The 15,683-nt window shown below is 37.0% G+C and overlaps 1 protein-coding gene across 6 annotated transcripts in view; it reads right to left on the bottom strand.

The window, feature by feature from the left end:
- rap1gapb (RAP1 GTPase activating protein b) overlaps positions 1-15,683 on the bottom strand; it is a 519,058-nt gene that overhangs the window by 111,997 nt on the left and 391,378 nt on the right. For all 6 annotated transcript variants that reach the window (XM_061937643.1, XM_061937649.2, XM_061937647.1 and 3 more), the window contains 4 exons: positions 12,696-12,851; positions 12,551-12,622; positions 12,371-12,457; positions 3,108-3,251 (listed from right to left, as the gene is read on the bottom strand). In XM_061937643.1, coding sequence (XP_061793627.1) covers positions 3,108-3,251; positions 12,371-12,457; positions 12,551-12,622; positions 12,696-12,851 — 459 coding nt within the window. The remainder of the gene's footprint in view (positions 1-3,107; positions 3,252-12,370; positions 12,458-12,550; positions 12,623-12,695; positions 12,852-15,683) is intronic.

The following is a 15,683-nucleotide window of genomic DNA, read 5'->3' as shown; positions in this document are numbered from 1 at the left end:
AGACAGACAACATTCACACTCACATTCACACACTAGGGCCAATTTAGTGTTGCCAATCAACCTATCCCCAGGTGCATGTCTTTGGAGGTGGGAGGAAGCTGGAGTACCCGGAGGGAACCCACGCAGTCACGGGGAGAACATGCAAACTCCACACAGAAAGATCCCGAGGCCGGGATTGAACTCACGACTACTCAGGACCTTCGTATTGTGAGGCAGACGCACTAACCCCTCTTCCACCGTGCTGCCCTGAACTGTTTCCAGTTAAATTATAAAGTGCTTACACATTTTGAAATAAAAGGTTGTTAAATCTCTCTGTTCTCCTTCTTCTTTCACCAAGGCGACAAGTAGACTCTTAAGTGAGTGTGGATGTGACCAGTGCACAAAGTCAGCTGGGATAGTTTCCAGCTCTGTGACCCTAATGAGGAAGAGGGGTAAAGGAAATGGATGGATGGATGAATGTCCAGAGCAGGGGTCCCCAAGCTTTTTGACTCGGGGGCCACAGTGGGTTTAAAGAATCTTGGCCATGGGCTGGGTTATCTATTTGTCTGTTTGTATGTATGTATGTATGTGTTTGTATCTATTTATGTATGTGTTTGTATCTATATATGTATGTGTTTGTATGTATATATGTATGTGTTTGTATGTATGTATGTGTTTGTTTGTATATATGTATGTTTGTATGTATATATGTATGTGTTTGTATGTATATATGTATGTGTTTGTATGTATATATGCATGTGTTTGTATGTATATATGTATGTGTTTGTATGTATATATGCATGTGTTTGTCTGTGTGTATGCATGTGTTTGTATGTATATATGTATGTGTTTGTATGTATATATGGATGTGTTTGTATGTATATATGTATGTGTTTGTGTGTATATAAGTACCGGTATGTCTTTGTATGTATATATGTATGTGTTTGTATGTATATATGTATGTATGTGTTTGTATGTATATAAGTATGTGTTTGTATGTATATATGTATGTGTTTGTATGTATATATGTATGTGTTTGTATGTATGTATGCATGTGTTTGTATGTATGTATGTATGTGTTTGTATGTATATATGTATGTGTTTGTATGTATGTATGTATGTATGTATGTGTTTGTATGTATATATGTATTTGTTTTTATGTATATATGCATGTGTTTGTATGTATGTATGTATGCATGTGTTTGTATGTATATATGCATGTGTTTATATGTATGTATGTATGTGTGTATGTATGTGTTTGTATGTATATATGCATGTGTTTGTATGTATATATGTATGTGTTTGTATGTATATATGCATGTGTTTGTATGTATATATGTATGTATGTGTTTGTATGTATATATGCATGTGTTTGTATGTATATATGCATGTGTTTGTATGTATATATGTATGTGTTTGTATGTATATATGCATGTGTTTGTATGTATATATGTATGTGTTTGTATGTATATATGTATGTGTTTGTATGTATATATGTATGTGTTTGTATGTATATATGCATGTGTTTGTATGTATATATTTATGTGTTTGTATGTATATATGTATGTGTTTGTATGTATATATGTATGTGTTTTTATTTATGTATGTATGTATGTGTTTGTATGTATATATGTATGTGTTTGTATTTATTTATGTATGTATGTATGTATGTGTTTGTATGCATATATGTATGTGTTTGTATGTATATATGTATGTGTTTGTATGTATATATGTATGTGTTTATGTATGTGTTTGTATGTACCGTATTTTTCGGAGTATAAGTCGCACCTGCCCAAAATGCATAATAAAAAAGGAAAAAAACATATATAAGTCTATGAAAAAAACTGCGACTTATAGTCCGAAAAATACGGTATAAATGTATGTGTTTGTATGTATTATGTATGTGTTTGCATGTATGTATGTGTTTGTATGTATATATGCATGTGTTTGTATGTATATATGCATGTGTTTGTATGTATATATGTATGTTATTGTATGTATATATGCATGTGTTTGTATGTATGTATGTGTTTGTATGTATATATGCATGTGTTTGTATGTATATATGTATGTGTTTGTATGTATATATGCATGTGTTTGTATGTATGTATGTATGTATGTATGTTTGTATGTCTATATGTATGTGTTTGCATGTATATATGCATGTGTTTGTATGTATGTATGCGTTTGTATGTATATATGTATGTATATATGTATGTGTTTGTATGTGTTTATGTATGTGTTTGTATGTATACATGCATGTGTTTGTATGTATATATGTATGTGTTTGTATGTATGTGTTTGTATGTATGTATGTGTTTGTATGTATATATGTATGTGTTTGTAGGTATATATGTATGTGTTTGTATGTATATATGTATGTGTTTGTATGTATATATGTATGTGTTTGTATGTATATATGCATGTGTTTGTATGTATATATATATATATGCATTTTTTTTTCTTCTTCTTTCTATCGACTCCCGCGCCAAACAGTGAATATACCCAAACATTTAATAAAGTCAAATACAAATAAGGCAACAAGAGAAGTATCCGACACTTCTCTTTTCTAAAGTCCACGTGCACAGCAGATATAGATCATCTACATCAACAACATGAGTGTGGACAGATGTGGCACGAGGGCCGTAGTTTGGGGATCCCTGGTGGACAGGAGGTAAAAATCCTCCACATTGCGATTGATTCTTCGGTTTGTTTAGGAGCTGAAAATGGGTTGAGTGTGTTATGTTACACAGATGTGTGGAAGAGCAAGACAGACGTGGATGGCAGCAGACAAACACGTGAGAGGAGAACATGCAACATGCATTAAAGTGCTCATCAGGCGTACACAATCACAGCTTGGCCGCGCTCCAGCGGACCCCCAATGGTCATTGACGGAGCCCGCCCAGTCAGAGTGCCTCTTCTGCTCGCCTTCAGAAAAAAAGCGTCTGTCACAAGCCAAGCGAGGAAATCAAGCGCCACAGGCCTGCTCCTTTGAGATACCAAACCCATTTTCTACGTTCTGCTTTCTCGGGAAGGAATACCCAGAATCCCCCAGCCCCGCAGGAGACGAGGGGGGAAGCTCATTCTCCCATGCAAATGAGGTCGTGCCTTATCGGGCCCAGTCCTACCTTGAAGGACTCAAAGAAGCCTCCGCCTCCTCCGCCGCCGCCGTTCTCCAGCTTGTCGTCGTCTCCGCCCAGACCCATCATGGACTGGCTGTTGACATGCAGCTCCTCGTACAGGGTCTCCAGCAGGGCTGAGCGGGTGCGCTCCTGAAGCAGCAAGTGACATTCATTAGGGCTTTTTATTCTTGGGGTAACAATTCAGGATCCATTCTCCATTGGAAACAATTCTCATATATGTATATATATATACATATACTGTACATATATACATATACATATTCACATACACATATATATACATACATATATACAGTACACATACACATATATAAAACATACATAACAAAACGTCACATGTCGGAGCATGATCCATAACCATCCTGAACGGACTGCCCCATTGTCCCTCATAACTGCCTTCTCTTCGGTGCAATAACCCATTCCACCAACCACCCTGTTTTTGTTTTTGTTTTTTTCATGTATATATTCATTTCACACCATATTCATTGCACTTCTACATTTTTTATATTTTTATATATTTGCACATTGTTTTTCTAGCATACACACATCGCACTGTATGGAATGGCCTCAATCTCGTTACCTTGCGTAATGACAATAAAGCTGATTCTGATTCTGATGATAACATAAATGTGCAGTAAATGAGTGTTTCCATGGTGACGCCCCGTATAGTACACAAAAAATCCTCATTTAAATACATTTTGGTGTCTTTTAGTAATTCTAATGACCTCCGTTTTTTTTGCATCGAATATTTATTTTAAAATATTTCTTATTTCTTCTAAAAGAAATGGCATTTTTGCGTATTAATCATGCACGTTCAGCGATAACAAAAACAAATTGTTTCCTGCTTTTTTGAAAACGTAACAAAACGTCACATGTAGGAACATGATAACATGAAAAGTGCAGTAAATGAGTGTCTCCATGGTGATTCCCCGTATAGTACACAAAAAATCCTCATTTAAATACGTTTTGGTGTCTTTTAGTATTTCTAATGACGTCCGTTTTTTTGCATAGAATATATTTTATTAAAATATTTCTTATTTCTTCTAAAAGAAACATAATTTTTGCGTATTAATCATGCACCTTCAGCGATAACAAAAACAAATTAGCTCCTGCTTTTTTGAAAACGTAACAAAACGTCACATGTAGGAGCATGATAACATGAATGTGCAGTAAATGAGTGTCTCCATGGTGACGCCCTGCATAGTACACAAAAAATCCTCATTTAAATACGTTTTGGTGTCATTTAGTAATTTTAATGACGTCCGTTTTTTTGCGCAATGGAATATATATTATTAAAATATTTATTTCTTCTTAAAAAAAACGTAATTTTTGCGTATATTGAGCATGCATCTTCCGCGATTAAAAAAAACAAACTGTCTCCTACTTTTTTAAAACCGTAACAAAACGTAATAATAACATGAATGTGCAGTAAATGAGTGTTTCCATGGTGATGCCCCATACAGTACACAAAAAATCCTCATTTAAATACGTTTTGGTGTCTTAGTATTTCTAATGACGTCCGTTTTTTTCTGCATGGAATATATATTTATTAAAATATTTATTATTCTTAAAAACATTAATTTTTTCGCATATTGAGTATGCACCCTCAGCGATAAAAAAACTAAAAATGTCTCCTTCTTTTTTGAAAACGTAACAAAACGTCACATGTCAGAGCATAATAATAACATGAATGTGCAGTAAATGAGTGTTTCCATGGCGACGTCCCGTATAGTACACAAAAAAATCCTCATTTAAATACGTTTTGGTGTCTTTTAGTATTTTTAATGACCTCCGTTTTTTTCGCATGGAATACATATTATTAAAATATTTATTTCTTCTTAAAAAAACTTCATTTTTGCATATTGAGCATGCACCTTCAACGATTAAAAAAAAAATTCTCCTGCTTTTTTGAAAACGTAACAAAAATGACAACATGAATGTGCAGTAAATGAGTGTCTCTATGGTGACGCCCCGTAGAGTACACAAAAAATCCAAATTTTAATACGTTTTGGTGTCTTTTAGTATTTTTAATCACCTCCGTTTTTTTTTTGCATGGAATATTTATTTTAAAATATTTGTAATTTTTTCTTAAATATATATATTTTAGTATAATTTTTGCGTATTGAGCATGCACCTTCAGCGATTAAAAAAAACTGTCTCCTGCTTTTTTGAAAACGTAACAAAACATAACATGTAGGAACATGATAGTATTTTTAATGACACCCATTTTTTTTCACATAGAATATATATTATTCAAATGTTTATTTTTTCTTTAAAAAAAAGTTATTTTTGCGTATTGAGCATGCACCTTCAGCGATAACAAAAACAGAAACTGTCTCATGCTTTTTTGAAAATGTAACAAAACGTCACATGTAGGAGCATAATAACATGAATGTGCAGTAAATGAGTGTCTCCATGGTGACGCCCCGCATAGTACACAAAAAAAATCTTCATTTAAATAAGTTTTGGTGTCTTTTAGTATTTTTAATGACGTCCGTTTTTTCCGCATAGAATATATATTATTAAAATATTTATTTCTTCTTAAAAAAACGTAATTTTTGCGTATATTAAGCATGCATCTTCCGCGATTAAAAAAAAACAAACTGTCTCCTGCTTTTTTAAAACCGTAACAAAACGTAATAATAACATGGATGTGCAGTAAATGAGTGTTTCCATGGTGATGCCCCATATAGTACACAAAAAATCCTCATTTAAATACGTTTTGGTGTCTTTTAGTATTTTTAATGACGTCCGTTTTTTTGCATAGAATATATTTTATTAAAATATTTCTTATTACTTTTAAAAGAAACGTCATTTTTGCATATTGAGCATGCACCTTAAGCGATAACAAAAACAAATTGTCTCCTGCTTTTTTGAAAACGTAACAAAACGTCACATGTAGGAGCATGATAACATGAAAAGTGCAGTAAATGAGTGTCTCCATGGTGACGTTGTCAGGTTTGTCACTGACGGTTTAGTTATGTTTTGAGTTTTTCCTCTGTGTGTGTGTAGTATTTCCTGTCAGCGCTCTTGTTTTGGTTCTGTTTCCTGTTTCTCCCTGAGTGTTGTGTCCCCTCAGCTGTGGCTGATTGGCACCTGGCCACACCTGGTGTCAATCAGCCAGCTGCTATTTATACCTGCCCTACCCTCCAGTCACTGCTGGATCATTGTCGTTCCTACCTGTCGTGTCGTTGTTCTTAATACTTGTCGTTGTAGCTCTGTCTACTTTTGTTTCACTCTGCTCATGTCCTAGTTCCTTCGTGTCACAGTAAGTGTTTTTGGTTTCTTGTCCACAGTTAGCCTCTGTGCTATTTTAGTTCATAGCCAAGTTTGTTCTCCGCCTTGTGCGCGCCTTTTGTTACCCTTTCGTTTGTAGTTTTGCCTTAGTGTTTAATTAAATCATGTTTTCTCGTACAATGCCTTCCGCCTTCTCTGCATCTTGGGGTTCGTCACCTACAACTCCTGACAGACGTCCCTTATAGTACACAAAAAATCCTCATTTAAATACGTTTTGGTGTCATTTAGTAATTTTAATGACGTCCGTTTTTTTGCGCATTGGAATATATATTATTAAAATATTTATTTATTCTTAAAAAAAACTTAATTTTTGCGTATATTGAGCATGCATCTTCCGCGATTAAAAAAACCAAACTGTCTCCTGCTTTTTTAAAACCGTAACAAAACGTAATAATAACATGAATGTGCAGTAAATGTGTTTCCATGGTGATGCCCCATGCAGTACACAAAAAATCCTCATTTAAATACGTTTTGGTGTCTTTTTGTATTTTTATTGATGTCCGTTTTTTTCCGCATGGAATATATATTATTAAAATATTTATTTATTCTTAAAAACATTCATTTTTTCGCATATTGAGCATGCACCCTCAGCGATAAAAAAAACTAAAATTGTCTCCTGCTTTTTTGAAAACGTAACAAAGCGTCACATGTCAGAGCATAATAACATGAATGTGCAGTAAATGAGTGTTTCCATGGTGACGCCCTTTATAGTACACAAAGAAATCCTCATTTAAATACATTTTGGTGTCTTTTAGTATTTTTAATGACCTCCGTTTTTTGCGCATGGAATATTTATTATTAAAATATTTATTTCTTCTTAAAAAAATTTAATTTTTGTGTATTGAGCATGCACCTTCAACGATTAAAAAAAAAATTCTCCTGCTTTTTTGAAAACGTAACAAAAATGATAACATGAATGTGCAGTAAATGAGTGTCTCTATGGTGACGCCCCGTATAGTAAACAAAAAATCCTAATTTAAATATGTTTTGATGTCTTTTAGTATTTTTAATGATACTAAATTTTGCATGGAATATTTATCTTAAAAATATTTGTAATTTTTTCTTAAATATATATATTTTAGTATCATTTTTGCGTATTGAGCATGCACCTTCAGCGATTAAAAAAAACTGTCTCCTGCTTTTTTGAAAACGTAACAAAACGTAAGATGTAGGAACATGATAGTATTTTTAATGACACCCATTTTTTTTCGCATAGAATATATATTATTCAAATATTTATTTTTTCTTAAAAAAACGTCATTTTTGCGTATTAATTATGCACCTTCAGCGATAACAAAAACAAAAACTGTCTCCTGCTTTTTTGAAAACGTAACAAAACGTCACATGTAGGAGCATGATAACATGAATGTGCAGTAAATGAGTGTTTCCATGGTGACGCCCCGCAGAGTACACAAAAAAAATCCTCATTTAAATACGTTTTGGTGTCATTTAGCATTTTTAATGACGTCCGTTTGTTTCGCATAGAATATATATTATTAAAATATTTATTTCTTCTTAAAAAAATGTAATTATATTATTATTACGTATTGAGCATGCACCTTCAACGATTTAAAAAAAAAATTCTCCTGCTTTTTTAAAAACGTAACAAAAATGACAACATGAATGTGCAGTAAATGAGTGTCTCTATTAGGGATGTCCCGATCCAGGTTTTTGCACTTCCGATCCGATACCGATATTGTTTTTGCACTTCCGATCCGATACCGATACTGACCGATACTGGCCTATCCGAGCATGTATTAAAGTTTAAAGTTATTTAGCCTACTTAGTTGTCAGAATCATGTTGAAAAGGGTTTTAGTACTCTTGATAACAACTAGCCAGCTGAATTAGGGGCGTTTGAATAATACACAATGGTTGGTAACAAGAAACTGACCTGTTTATTCAAAGATAAACACAAAATAGACAAAATTATACATGACAAACAGAAAGGGCATCATTGAACTAGGGCTGGGCGATATGGCCTTTTTTAAATATTGCGATATTTTAAGGCCATATTGCGATACACAATATATATCTCCATATTTTGCCTTAGCCTTGAATGAACACTTGATGCATATAATCACAGCAGTATGATGATTCTATGTGTTTTGATTGATTGATTGAGACTTTTATTAGTAGGTTGCACAGTGAAGTACATATTCCGTACAATTGACCACTAAATGGTAACACCACAATAAGTTTTTCAACTTGTTTAAGTCGAAGCCACTGATTCATGATACAGATATATACTATCAGATATATACTATCATCATAATACAGTCATCACACAAGATAATCACATTGAATTATTTACATTATTTATGGGGGGGCCCCTGATGTAAGTATCAAAAAGACAGCCAAAAGAGTTTGATATGAGAATAAATCTAAAGTTGGTTGATGTGGAAATTTTTGCCATTTTGATGGTGTGGAGTCTGGACGTGTGGCACCGAATGGAGATAAGCGTCTCGACAGACGTCACAATATTTGAACAATGATGACGAAAACTGTTGTCTCTGTCGTGTCCGTGTGTCGAAAATTGTTATGCGCTTATTTTTTATTTAATTTTGTGCGTGGCATAGATTTGCCGTGCGCAGAGGACGCTTGAGCAGGCGCGCACCTTAGCGGCTGCGCTAGCATCACAGCTAACGTTAGCCATGCCGCTACCTCGCTCTCTGCTGGGAGAGGACGTATACGTATGTGACGTATGACGTGACAGTATGTGACGTATGTCTTGACAGTATGTGACGTGTGTAAGAAGGTGCGCTCACTGTCTGTGAGAGGGAGACACAGGAAAGAGTGAGAAGAGCCTGTCGTGTAAAGCCAGCAGCTAAAAGCAACTGCGTGAGAATTGTGGATGTGTTGAAGGTGTGCTGGAAAATGCGGAACGGAAATTACGGAGCAGCAGAAAAGTGGAATGTATTATTTAAATAGGTGCGTTGGAAAACACGGACCGGAGTTTTTTTTAAACTGGATCTGGATCGGCATTTTCCCATGCCTTGCCGATACGCAATTTTTGGCAAATATCTGCAGCCGATCCGATCCAAATATCGGATCGGGACATCCCTAGTCTCTATGGTGACGCCCCGTATAGTACACAAAACATCCTCATTTAAATACGTTTTGGTGTCTTTTAGTATTTTTAATGACCTCTGTTTTTTTTTGCATGGAATATTTATTTTAAAAATATTTGTAATTTTTTCTTAAATATATATATTTTAGTATAATTTACGTTTTGGTGTATTTTAGTATTTTTAATGACGTCCGTTTTTTTGGCATATAATATATATTATTAAAATATTTCTCATTTCTTAAAAAAAATAATAAATTTTTGCGTATATTGAGCATGCATCTTCCGCGATATATTAGTCAAATATTTCTTATTTCTTCTAAAAAAAACTTCACTTTTTTTGCACCTTTAGCGATAAAAAAAACAAAACTGTCCTCTGCCTGTTTGAAAACATAACAAAATGTGCAGTAAATGAGTGTTTCCATGGTGATGCCCCGTATAGTACACGCAAAATCCTGATTTGCACCATTTTTCAATTGCACATGCAGTCTTAGTAGATCACGCCCAACATGCTATTTTATAGATTGCTCACGCTGTTTAGCGTGTGGTAAATCAGGTGAGATTTTTTGTTTGTTTTGTTTGCGAAATTAAACACGGACAAACCGACGACTTTGTTCAGCGTAATCTTTAACTGTGCAATAACCCAGACCAAAATAACCCAAAATGTGGCAAACCTTTGGTGGAGATTTTGGTCAAAAAACGAATCCTACTACAAACCCCGTTTCCATATGAGTTGGGAAATTGTGTTAGATGTAAATATAAATGGAATACAATAATTTGCAAATCACACTTTCAAGTCATATTCAGTTAAATGCACTACAAAGACAACATATTTGATGTTCAAACTCATAAACTTTATTTTTTTTTTTACAAATAATAATTAACTTAGAATTTCATGGCTGCAACACGTGCCAAAGTAGTTGGGAAAGGGCATGTTCACCACTGTGTTACATCACCTTTTCTTTTAACAAACTCAATAAATGATTGGAAGCTGAGGAAACTAATTGTTGAAGCTTTGAAAGTGGAATTCTTTCCCATTCTTGTTTTATGTAGAGCTTCAGTCGTTCAACAGTCCGGGGTCTCCGCTGTCGTATTTTACGCTTCATAATGCGCCACACATTTTCGATGGGAGACAGGTCTGGACTGCAGGCGAGCCAGGAAAGTACCCGCACTCTTTTTTTACGAAGCCACGCTGTTGTAACACGTGCTGAATGTGGCTTGGCATTGTCTTGCTGAAATAAGCAGGGGCGTCCATGAAAAAGACGGCGCTTAGATGGCAGCATATGTTGTTCCAAAACCTGTATGTATCTTTCAGCATTAATGGTGCCTTCCCAGATGTGTAAGTTACCCATGCCTTGGGCACTAATGCACCCCCATACCATCACACATGCTTGCTTTTGAACTTTGCGTCGATAACAGTCTGGATGGTTCGCTTCCCCTTTGGTCCGGATGACACGATGTGGAATATTTCCAAAAACAATTTGAAATGTGGACTCGTCAGACCACAGAACACTTTTCCACTTTGCATGAGTCCATCTTAGATGATCTCCGGCCCAGAGAAGCCGGCGGCGTTTCTGGGTGTTGTTGATAAATGGCTTTCGCTTTGCATAGTAGAGTTTTAACTTGCACTTACAGATGTAGCGACCAACTGTATTTAATGACAGTGGTTTTCTGAAGTGTACCTGAGCCCATGTGGTGATATCCTTTAGAGATTGATGTCGGTTTTTGATACAGTGCCGTCTGAGGGATCGAAGGTCACGGTCATTCAATGTTGGTTTCCGGCCATGCCGCTTACGTGCAGTGATTTCTCCAGATTCTCTGAAACTTTTGATGATATTATGGACCATAGATGTTGAAATCCCTACATTTCTTGCAAATGCACTTTGAGAAACGTTGTTCTTAAACTGTTCAACAATTTGCTCACGCATTTGTTGACAAAGTGGTGACCCTCGCCCCATCCTTTCTTGTGAAAGACTGAGCATTTCATGGAATTTACTTTTATACCCAATCATGGCACCCACCCGTTCCCAATTTGCCTGTTTATCAGTATTTATTGCCACCTTTCCCAACTTTTTTGTCACGTGTTGCTGGCATCAAATTCTAAAGTTAATGATTATTTGCAAAAAAAAAATGTTTTATCAGTTTGAACATCAAATATGTTGTCTTTGTAGCATATTCAACTGAATATGGGTTGAAAACGATTTGCAAATCATTGTATTCCGTTTATATTTACATCTAATACAATTTCCCAACTCATATGGAAACAGGGTTTGTAGATGAGCTCGGGCTCAGAGAAGCCGACAGTGCTTCTGGGTGTTGTTGATAAATGGCTTTGGCTTTGCATAGTAGAGTTTTAACTTGCACTTACAGATGTAGCGACCAACTGTAGTTACTGACAGTGGGTTTCTGAAGTGTTCCTGAGCCCATGTGGTGATATCCTTTACACACTGATGTCGCTTTTTGATGCAGTACCGCCTGAGGGATCGAAAGTCGCGTGCTTAGCTGCTTACGTTACGCTTTTATACCCAATCATGGCACCCACCTGTTCCCAATTAGCCTGCACACCTGTGGGATGTTCCAAATAAGTGTTTGATGAGCATTCCTCAACTTTATCAGTATTTATTGCCACCTTTCCCAACTTCTTTGTCACGTGTTGCTGGCATCAAATTCTAAAGTTAATGATTATTTGCAAAAAAAAAAATGTTTATGAAAATGATTTGCAAATCATTGTATTCCGTTTATATTTACATCTAACACAATTTCCCAACTCATATGGAAACGGGGTTTGTAAAAGTGAGGAGTGCAAAAAGCAAGATGTCGGTGTAGTCTGTTCCAGGGTTAAAAAGTTGCCGTCATAATAACGTTATAGCGGAATCCTCTCCTCACCTCCAGCTTGGCAAACTTCTCCGCCTTGTAGCAGGCGTACTCGGCATTGATGAGCTTGGTGAACAGGAACTCGCGAAGCTCCGGGCCCTGAGGAGGTTGCAGATCACCCGCGGGGTCGCAAAGAGAGAAGACGAATTGAAGGATTGTTTTCCACCCTGCTGGCGGCATGCCTTCACTAACCTTTTTGAAGACGGCCGGGTCAGGCAGGGCCGGCTCAAAGAAGGGCACGTCATCCCGGGCTGTCACAGACACCTGCCAACGGAGGAGGCGGCGGCGCTCAAATGGCGAATTTGTGGAAAAACCTCATGTTCCCCCGGAGACAAACCTTATAGGCGACGTAGTCCGTGCACGCCTTGTCCAGCTGCACCACCACGTAGGCGTGCAGGAAGTTGGACTGGATCATGTCGGGGACAAAGGGCGTGTTGGCGTCCTGGAACACGATGGCGATGATGTCGTTGCCTATGTGCCTTTTTCTCTGCAGCTGGATGACAACATCAAAATACCGTAAGTGCACTAACTACAGCTGGGGCGTTTTATTTTGAAAACTCAAAACCTTTTTTCAACTTTGATAATTATTTGGAGTGCAACAAAAATGTTTCTCATCTTCAAATTGGGCCCGCGAGATGTCATGTGGGCAACTTACTAGAGATGTCCGATAATATCAGGCTGCCGATATTATCGGCCGATAAATGCTTTAAAATGTAATATCGGTATCGGTTTCAAAAAGTAAAATGTATGACTTTTTAAAACGCCGCTGTGTACACGGACGTAGGGAGAAGTACAGAGCGCCAATAAACCTTAAAGGCACTGCCTTTGCGTGCCGGCCCAGTCACATAATATCTACGGCTTTTCACACACACAAGTGAATGCAATGCATACTTGGTCAACAGCCATACAGGTCACACTGAGGGTGGCCGTATGAACAACTTTAACACTGTTACAAATATGCGCCACACTGTGAACCCACACCAAACAAGAATGACAAACACATTTCGGGAGAACATCCGCACCGTAACACAACATAAACACAACAGAACAAATACCCAGAAACCCTTGCAGCACTAACTCTTCCGGTACGCTACAATATACACCCCCCGTCCCAACCTCAACCCTGCCCACCTCAACCTCCTCATGCTCTCTCAGGGAGAGCATGTCCCACATTCCAAACTTCTGTCTCGAGGCATGTTAAAAAAAATAATGCACTTTGTGACTTCAATAATAAATATGGCAGTGCCATGTTGGCACTTTTTTCCATAACTTGAGTTGATTTATTTTGGAAAACCTTGTTACATTGTTTAATGCATCCAGCGGGGCAGCACAACAAAATTAGGCATAATAATGTGTTAATTCCACGACTGTATATATCGGTATCGGTTGATATCGGAATCGGTAATTAAGATTTGGACAATATCGGAATTTCGGCAAAAAAGCCATTATCGGACATCTCTACAATTTACCCACAGGGAGATTAGATTTTTGATGCTGCTATCATGTCGCCATCTAGTGGACAAGGTGAGTAATTCAGGTCAACGACCTTTATTTTGCACAGAATGGGGTAATGTTAAAGTTAAAGTACCAATGATTGTCACACACACACTAGGTGTGGCGAAATTATTCTCTGCATTTGACCCATCACCCTTGAACACCCCCTGGGAGGTGAGGGGAGCTGCAGCATTAACTTATATGACCCAATGCAAACAACCTTCCCTAGTCATATTGCATACATAAAACAATGCAAATCCAACCAACACAAAATGTCAACAGATGGTCACACACCTACTCAGTGGCCTAGTGGTTAGAGTGCCCGCCCTGAGATGGGTAGGTTGTGAGTTCAAACCCCGGCCGAGTCATACCAAAGACTGTAACAATGGGACCCATTACCTCCCTGCTTGGCACTCAGCATCAAGGGTTGGAATTGGGGGTTAAATCACCAAAAATTATTCCCGGCTCACTGCTCCCCTCACCTCCCAGGGGGTGATCAAGGGTGATGGGTCAAATGCAGAGAATCAATTTGCCACACCTCGTGCGTGTGTGACAACATTGGTACACAACCTACTCACAGAGCTTATAAATTTTTTTTTTTTACAATTCTATCCATTACAAAGCATGATGGCAAAAGGCAAAACACTCTCCACACTTATCCATGTTTTTGGCACATTTTAGCTACTTGATATTTCTGATTGATTACAAAACTTTCAAGAGGTCGTACACCATTTTTAATAACATTGGGAGCTCGTTCTATGATGAACTACATTCCTCCATAAAATAGATAAATAGCTCTGATAGAGTTCTATATTACTTTAAAGAAAACTGTTTATTGTTGAATAACATTTTAATAAACATGTAATAAAGTGTAACACAAATAAGGCAACAAGAGAAGTAACCAACACTTCTCTTTTGTAAAGTAAAGGAGTACAGCAGATATAGATCATCTACAGCAGTGTTTTTCAACCTTTTTTGAGCCAATGCACATTTTTTGCGTTGAAAAAATGCGGAGGCACACCACCAGCAGAAATCACTAAAAAACGAAACTCAGTTGACAGTAAAAAGTTGTTGTCGTAATTGTTGGATATGACTTTAAACCATAACCAAGCATGCATCACTATAGCTCTTGTCTCAAAGTAGGTGTACTGTCACCACCTGTCACATCACACCCTGACTTATTTGGACTTTTTTGCTGTTTTCCTGTGTGTAGTGTTTTACTTCTTGTCTTGCGCTCCTATTTTGGTGGCTTTTCCTCTTTTTTTTGGTATTTTCCTGTAGCAGTTTCATGTCTTCCTTTGAGTGATATTTCCCGCATCTACTTTGTTTTAGCAATCAAGAATATTTCAGTTGTTTTTATCCTTCTTTGTGGGGACATTGTTGATTGTCATGTCATGTTCGGATGTACATTGTCTTTGCTCCACAGTAAGTCTTTGCTGTTGTCCAGCATTCTGTTTTTGTTTACTTTGTAGCCAGTTCAGTTTTAGTTTCGTTCTGCATAACCCTCCCTAAACTTCAATGCCTTTTGTTTATTTTTGGTTTAAGCATTAGACACCTTTTTACCTGCACACTGCCTCCCGCTGTTTCCGACATCTACAAAGCAATTAGCTACCTGCTGCCACCTACTGATATGGAAGAGTATTACACGGTTACTCTGCCCAGCTCTAGACAGCACCGACACTCAACAACAACACATCATTTACAGACTATAATTACTGGTTTGCAAAAAATATTTTTAACCCAAATAGGTGAAATTAGATCATCTCCCATGGCACACCAGACTGTATCTCACGGCACACTAGTGTGCCGCGGCACAGTGGTTGAAAAACAC

The sequence above is a fragment of the Nerophis lumbriciformis genome, linkage group LG03, assembly GCF_033978685.3.
Source record: "Nerophis lumbriciformis linkage group LG03, RoL_Nlum_v2.1, whole genome shotgun sequence".
In the NCBI taxonomy this organism is placed as follows: Eukaryota; Metazoa; Chordata; class Actinopteri; order Syngnathiformes; family Syngnathidae; genus Nerophis; species Nerophis lumbriciformis.
The sequence above is the reverse complement of the archived record's forward strand: the minus strand, read 5'-3'. Positions and strand labels throughout refer to the sequence as shown.